The following is a 7808-nucleotide window of genomic DNA, read 5'->3' on the forward strand; positions in this document are numbered from 1 at the left end:
TATTTGTATTCCTAGTATTTAGTTAATTCATCTTTCACAAAAGAAAAATCTTCTTAATTAGTGTTGTTAGTATCATGATGAATGATCATTAGGGAAAAAAAAGTAGATAGATTGCAGAGTGAGAGCATTTGGGTTTAATGATTTACGGTGATAGGGGTAGCTTGCTTGCGTGTGGTAATGAATGGTGATAGAAATCTCTTGATACCTAATAATGACAACAGCCACTCATGTCCCCCTACCCAACAAACAAGTGGTTTTCTTTGGCATATAGACAGCTTGAATGAATGAATGAATGAATGAATGATTATAAGCATAGATATGTTTGATTGAGAAAAAGATATCACCTACTGTAGATGATAATTGGTATTTAAGTGATTGTGTAAATGCGTAATAAGGGTGAAGGGAATGTTGGTATGTTTTGGTTCTTGCTGTAAATGAAAGGTGGGTGTGTGTTTTTAAGACTAGAATGTAGGAGATGCATTTTATCAACTATTAGATCGTGGTTAAAGTCGGGTAGGTGTAACAGTTTTTTTTTTTCGTCAAATTTCCTTGTTTATTTTAAAAAATGCGCCCAAACTTGGATTGGATAGAAACTACTCAAATTAGAAACGGGTGGCCAAGCCCTCAACTTATACGGTTAGGCCGTTAGGATCAATTGTCACAATAATGAGAGCTCAAAAAGTAACTTTTGACTCTGGCAAAGGGATACGCATAGATGAGTATTTTTGTATTCCTACTTTTACCTTTCTCTCATCTAGTCATGTCATGTATTCACAAGTCATCAAGAAAAACTTTCTGGTCATTTTGTTCAATCTTTCTTAGTAGTATCTTCTTATTTCTTTGTTTCGTATTCGCAAATGCACACCAAATTGGTATAAGAGCCTGAGGGGAAATGACCAATTTTTTTAAGAAATGCACAACGAAGAGGTGCATGCAAGTGTTGGGTGATGTTCCAATTGCATATTTAAAAGGAAACTTTGATCAAGATCGAGCCAAAAGGAGGTTGGAACCATAGAAATTTGGTGCCTGATTTTTGAAAATTTTCGTGTTCAAATTGGGTGACGAAGACAACTTTATTTTTGTTTGTTTATTTGTTCATTTGAATCTCTTTGGTTTTGGGTTTGTGAATTTCTCTTTGATTAAAGAGTGAATGTTTTCAATTGGGTGGGGACCCTCTTTAACTCTTCACATGAGTTTTCGATCAAGAAAATGGTGGTTGATTTGTTCTTAGGGCAACGATTTTCAAAGATTAATCAAATGGTGAATTGGAGATGACTGAGTGTCGAATTAATCAAGTTTCTTTTCTCAAGTTTGATTGGTCAATAAATGGGAATTAATCAAGTTTCTTTTCTCAAGTTTGATTGGTCAATAAACGGGCATTATAGAACAAATCCAATAGGTCGAAGGAGTGCAAAAATTGAGTTGTTCGGTGAAGGTTGCAACGATATTGGTTACATAACAACGTAGAAGATGGTTTCTCAAGTGTGATTAGATTGCTTACATGGAATAATGGTCTATGGCGAGTTAATTTATTGGTTCAAGGTGCCAGTGTCTTGCTAGAACAAGGAATGTGGCTTCAATTTTTCAGAGCAAGGCTCGCAAGGGTGGGTGAAATGACAAGATTTTGTAATGTAAGAAAGTCGTTGATCCACTGAGAGGATTCCATATCAGAAAAGGTGAGATGTATCTCTAAATGGGTGGAGATTGGCGATTTTGAAGAGGCGTTGAGTAGTGTTGACTCTAAGTGTCAAAACAATATGGTTGGTATGGGTTGGAAAAGAAGATATTGGTCTTCAATGGTGGGCTTGTATGATGATGTTCCTCAAGGTGGTGCCATAGGGGTTTATCCTTCGAGTACTCGAGAGATACGTCTAAAAAAACAATTGAGACCATCAATTTGATACATGTTCAAAGACATGGCAGCCTATTGGGTTTAATTGGAGGAAGACCTTTGTTGATAGGCAATTGTCTCGTTATGAGGCAAGCCTTTGGGTAGAAACGAGGGATAAGAAAGTTGGATCATTTGATAAGAACAAGGTGTGGGATCTTGTCCGTTTATCGAATAGCGATGATAGGTTGTTGTAAGTGAGTTTGCACGAAAATAATTTATCAGGAACCAAGATCAAGCAGTTCAAACTTTGTCTCTTGGCGAAGGGTTAGAGTTGGAAAGGTGTGGTAAAGGTTGACAAGAAGTTGGATAAACTTCTAGGTGTTTGTTTCTCAATATACTTACATTGGGTTTATGGTTTGGAATTTTGATTGCATATAATTTTTAAGCCAATATGGAGATTGTATGTAAAAATTCTTTAAAACTGTGAGTTTAGGGACCCATTAAGATCATAATAACAAGTCTAAAAATGGAATTTGACTTAGTAAAAATGATGTGTAAAAGCGATATGCATCGATGAGTACTTTTGTATTCTTGGTTTTTCCTCTCTTATAAAGATTGAACGCTTCAATTTATAAGTTTCTAATGGTTCCAGACAACGATTTCTTCCGACAAAGGCAACACACACTCCTTCCAATTATGTGTCGCATTTGACTGAGAGCCCACACCAATAAAAGATTCACAAAGCCTGATAGACGTTAATTATTGTGATTTTAGCCTTTTACAATTTAAACTTTGGGTTGTAGGGTAGCACATATTGTGTTTTCCAACGTATACATCCATTAGCGGAGCTTAGCCCCCCTATTTTTTTAAATAATTGGCTCCGCCACTGTATACATCTAACCTTCAAGTATGTTCTTTCGAGAGTCCTAATGTATCACTTATGATCCTATAAATAGAAAAAATGATGTGATACCAAATAGGGTTGATTAAGCACATATTTTATCCAATATTTGTAATATATAATATCCTTCGGAGGGTGTGAAATAGGTTCATTCTTGATTCATGTATTTACTTGAAATGAATTCACCACAAAAATTCGTTTCCCCTGCAAAAAGAAACTAAATACGGGACGCTGCATGAGGATGATGATGCTCCTACAACTCTCCACAATTATCCACCTCATCCTCACGAATGGTGGTCATTATTGACACGACACGAATCTGGCATATAAATAAAGAGGTTTAAGTTGAGTTTTCTAACCCATTTGGTGTAAATTGTTTATTATATGGTTTTTGTTTAGGTTCGTGGGACAACCGCCAACACGCATATTATATGATTAAATAAAACAATTTTTAATATTTCATCAATTGTTTTTCTCATATTGGCTTATTTGCATTATGCCATGAATCTTGAACTTTATTCAACACTATATGATTATACGTAATAACACGCTTTATTAAAATCATCTCCATCGATGATGCATACACGTAGTTCGCAACACCAAACTAGCCACGACCACCAACTACGTCTCCATCAGTGACAAATGTCTTCCTTCGACCGGTTCCCGTTGCTCCATCTCATCCCATCACTAAGTCTCCGTGTGTGTGTGCGCGTGTTAACAATGTGAGTTTGGTGTTGTGAAGTGCTAAAACTAACGAGACATAATTTATGCGGTATGTAAAATCAACTTTTTTTTTTGGAATTTACCTTAATTAAACGAGTATGACCTATGAACCAAATTTTGACCCACGACCTTGATTATAATGCACGAACCTAATTGTGACACATGAATATGATTCTAACTATAATTCCCCACATATTTTCCCCTCTCCATACGTTATAGCCTTATCATAAAAAAAGCTTGAAAAATAAATTAAGTGAAAATCTGCCGAGTATCAAGCGAGACCAATTAGGAAAAAGAAAGGAATAATTGATTTAATAATACAACCGAGCCGGATAACCTTGGTATAGAGAAGGTGGATTTTTTATTAGTGTCAAAATCAAAAGATGAGAAAAGAATTTAATTTTCCTATCATAAAACTATATTTGTAAGATATTGTAAATTATGTCAACACACATAATTAATTATACTCATACATCAACATTTCATAAGCTACATTACAATAATCTATTATTTTTATATGACTAAAATAAATGAATATATATTGAAAACCCTTGTTAATAAATTAAAAAACTTAATTACGAAAATTTATAATAATCATTTATTTACTAAAACTCGATCCACAAAATAAAAATTCAAAAAAAATAGCAAGCAGCAACGCAAAGGGTAAAATTTCCCTAAATAATCGAAAAAGAGAAGTACAAGTAAAATCGAGTAAAAAACAACAAATGGTGTCCGAAGAAGAAGATGGGTCAAACTCAAAGGAGACCGACCACATCTGAACAACTTACAGTTACAGCTGCAAATCGGAGAAGACATGATTTCCAATCTCACGGTGTTCTTCTGCATCGTCTGGGTCGCTACCCTTCTTTACGGCGAGAAGTTCGCCTTTTGGGTACCCTCTTACTGGAGCTGCTCATGGCCTTCTCCTCCGGTAATCTCTCCATCTTTTTCTTCTTCGATCAACCCTTTCTTAATCTACACTCTTTTACCTCAACTCAAGTTTCTTCGATCCCTTGTTTCTATATACATTCATATGACTCACCCTGTACTTCAATCCATAAATACTAGCTTCCTAAAAGTAATAATTGCTCATTTTCTTATATTGTTTTGTTTAGATGGATAATCCCGGTGATTATGTAAAAATTGCAGTTGTGACAGATCCACAGGTATTCATGATTTCGATTAAATCTCGTACTAATTTTACACGACAAATCCCTTAACACAATACCATTGTCTCTAACAGCTCATGGATAGAACATCGCTTCATTTAGCTCCTAAATCACTGACACTGGAAGTTGTACAATTCTATACCGACATCTACATGCGTCGAGCAATACTGGGATCCATCGCACCTTTCAAACCTGACATGATTTTGTTTTTGGGTGATTATTTCGATGGTGGCCCTGTTCTTTCCGATGAAGAGTAAGGCAAAAAGAACACATATCTTTATACGTTATAATAATAATGAAAAGGCTTTTTGAAGCTGATCTTTTGTTGGGTGTTTCAGATGGCAGGATTCTTTAAATCGGTTTAGACATATTTTCGACCTTAAGAATCTTGAAAGAGCAACAAATAATCAAGTATACTTCCTTTCAGGAAACCATGATATTGGTTATGCAGCTTATCACTCTCGCATGCCTCAGGTATATATTTTTATATGAATATATGTTTTTTTGTATTATTGTTAAGGTCATGTGTCATGATTGATAACTTGCTTTATTTACTTAATAGGTAATTAATCGCTATGAAAAGGTATTTGGTTCAAGAAACTATAACTTCACAGCAGGAAAAGTGGAATTTGTCGCTGTTGATGCCCAAACACTTGATGGTATATAAGTTTTCAATTATTATTATTGAACCTGATTACTTTAGAGAAAATAATATGATTTCATGAATAGTTTCCAAAATTTTAAAAAGGGTTCTTGTATAATTAATTTATATAATCATGGTTCTATTTTTGTCAGGTCATCCACAACAAAACCAGACCTCTGCTGCATGGAAGTTTGTAACTAGCGTGTCAAGGGGTATGTATGTAAATTGCAATACTTTATCTGATGTATAATTTTCAATTTACATTATTTGCAATTTTATAGAAACTCATTCACCTCCACGGGTCTTATTAACTCATATACCACTCTTTCGACAAGACTCAACTTCCTGTGGTTCTCAGCGTTCTTCCCCAATTATAAATCAGGTAATATAAGTACTTTCAAATTGCTATTTGTTTCTATATATCCATTTTACTTCTATTAACCTCTTTCATGTTCAGAGAATTTCTCGTGCTACAGATGACCATGAAATCATGTATCAGAATTACCTTACAGAAGAAACATCAAAGAAGTTATTGGATTATGTCAAACCTGTAACTTCTCACTTCTCACTTCTCACTTCATTCCATTAACAAAAAAATTGAAAATTATGTCATTATAATTATAAGATGTGTCGTCTCTTGTGGCAACAGGTACTTGTTTTGTCTGGACATGATCACGATCAGTGTAGTGTTACTCATGTAGCTGAACATGGGCCTGTATTAGAGGTATGTATATGTCATATATATATATATATATATATATATATATATATATATATATATATATATATATATATATATATATATATATATATATATATATATATATATGCTCCTAATCATATAGCAGGGTATGTGTCTGTATGATGTCATGAATTAAACAAATTTTGTGTAGGAAACTCTAGGGACAATTAGCTGGCAACAAGGGAACTTGTATCCATCTTTCATGCTACTAACAGCAAGTAAAGTTACAGTTTCTAATGACTGGGATTATGTGTCAACTCATCTGTGTTTTCTTCCTACACAGCTCTTCATTTACATATGGTAACCATAACCTTTTGTTTGGTTTTGTGATTTTTGTCATGTATTAATTAGTTTGCTTAAAATCTCAGGTATATCGTGTTATTTGTGGTTACTCTTGTTGTGGTTCTCTTATGGCCTACAAATGGGTTGAACATTCAACTACATATTGGTGAGTTGATGAGTGAGATGTTAGGCATCTTCAAAAGTAACAAAGAGAAAGATGAAGATGAAAACTGTGAGTATGAGATGGTTTGGGATGCAGAAGGGTCGATGCATTTAATCAAGAAAGCATCAAAGGTCGCACCTACACGTTCAACTGAGAGGGTGGAAAGGTAATTTTCTGTATGATGTCATGAACTATATATACAAATGTGTTGTGATTTTTAATTTTTTTTTTTCAGGGGGAATGCTACAATGCGAGCAATAGGAAAGAAGCAGATACTGCAGGAGATTAATGTTACAATGCCACAAGATGTAAGTGGTCAACTGGGGTCAACAGATGGTGCTGGAAAATTGGGACCTTTTAAAACCAAATCATCAAATGTTAGAGTGGTGGTTCGGAGGTTGATTCGGGTTTTCAGAGTGATTTCGGTTGTTGCTGCAGTTAATGTGCCTATTTATATAATGTTGTTGTTCAGTGATTGGATTGACAAATGAGATCTTAGCTTAAGGTTAACTGTATCAAAAACCAAATTTAGTTGACTCTTCCATGTGATCTTGTGTTGTAGAATAGTGCAGTCAAAGCTTTGTTGTAGAACGATGTTTTCTTGACCTGATTTCGACCACTTTTCAGGGTGATTTTATATTTATGAGCAGCTCTTCTTATTCTAAAATGACCAAAATAGGAGGTGGAGTGGATGACTATATGATAAAATAACTAATTTCGCAAAATGGTGTTTGTAAAATTACTTTTCTTGACTATTTTTTAATTTATGGTGACTGTAGGTTTCACAAAGACTAAAATTAAAGGGATTTCACAAATGTAAGAATAAAATTAACGGTCATATCTACTATAATAAATGAAGTTTTTTTTTGCCACATATCCTCTTCTCTTTCATTTGGACACATGACATTTTTTAATATTTTTAAATTTTCTATTTTCCACTTGTCATTTTATTGTATTTTTCATTTTATTAAATTAAAATTCCACATTTAATATGTAAGGTATTTATTAGAAAGAGTTTATATATGTAATGTATCCAATACATTAAAGTCTTATTAATTTTAATAATTCAAAAGATTTCTCATTTTTTTTATAAATTCAAACTTTTCAAATTGTTAAAAATTTATATTTAATTTTTTTTAAATAAACCCATGTAATACATGGGTCTCACACCTAGTATATATATATATATATATATATATATATATATATATATATATATATATATATATATAGGTTCAAATGTTTCTAGCAAAGATTGTGTGTTTAAATGCACCAATCAGAATTTAGGAAAAAAGAAATCATTAATTAAATAATAAAGGGTATGTATGTACAATTAATTATATTCCAAAATTAT

General features: G+C 33.4%; 1 protein-coding gene across 1 annotated transcript; it reads left to right on the forward strand.

The window, feature by feature from the left end:
• The first annotated feature begins 4148 nt into the window (after nt 1-4148).
• On the forward strand, nt 4149-7121 carry LOC145045215 (Calcineurin-like metallo-phosphoesterase superfamily protein). Its single transcript, XM_078993559.1, has 12 exons — nt 4149-4386; nt 4571-4621; nt 4699-4877; nt 4963-5098; nt 5187-5283; nt 5420-5479; nt 5549-5649; nt 5725-5817; nt 5917-5991; nt 6161-6309; nt 6378-6620; nt 6690-7121. The coding sequence occupies exons 1-12, from the start codon at nt 4270-4272 to the stop codon at nt 6943-6945; spliced, it is 1557 nt and encodes a 518-aa protein (XP_078849685.1). The 5' UTR covers nt 4149-4269; the 3' UTR covers nt 6946-7121.
• Nucleotides 7122-7808: the final 687 nt, after the last annotated feature.

Source organism: Lactuca saligna, chromosome 5 (assembly GCF_052625555.1).
Source record: "Lactuca saligna cultivar CGN05327 chromosome 5, ASM5262555v1, whole genome shotgun sequence".
Lineage (NCBI taxonomy): Eukaryota > Viridiplantae > Streptophyta > Magnoliopsida > Asterales > Asteraceae > Lactuca > Lactuca saligna.

Excerpts from the sequence above, each read along its gene's own strand:
- LOC145045215 (XM_078993559.1), top strand. The coding sequence starts at position 4,270 with ATGATTTCCAATCTCACGGTGTTCTTCTGCATCGTCTGGGTCGCTACC. Across the intron at positions 4,622-4,698 it reads CAGTTGTGACAGATCCACAG|CTCATGGATAGAACATCGCT; the intron begins GTATTCATGATT and ends TGTCTCTAACAG. Across the intron at positions 6,310-6,377 it reads CAGCTCTTCATTTACATATG|GTATATCGTGTTATTTGTGG; the intron begins GTAACCATAACC and ends TTAAAATCTCAG.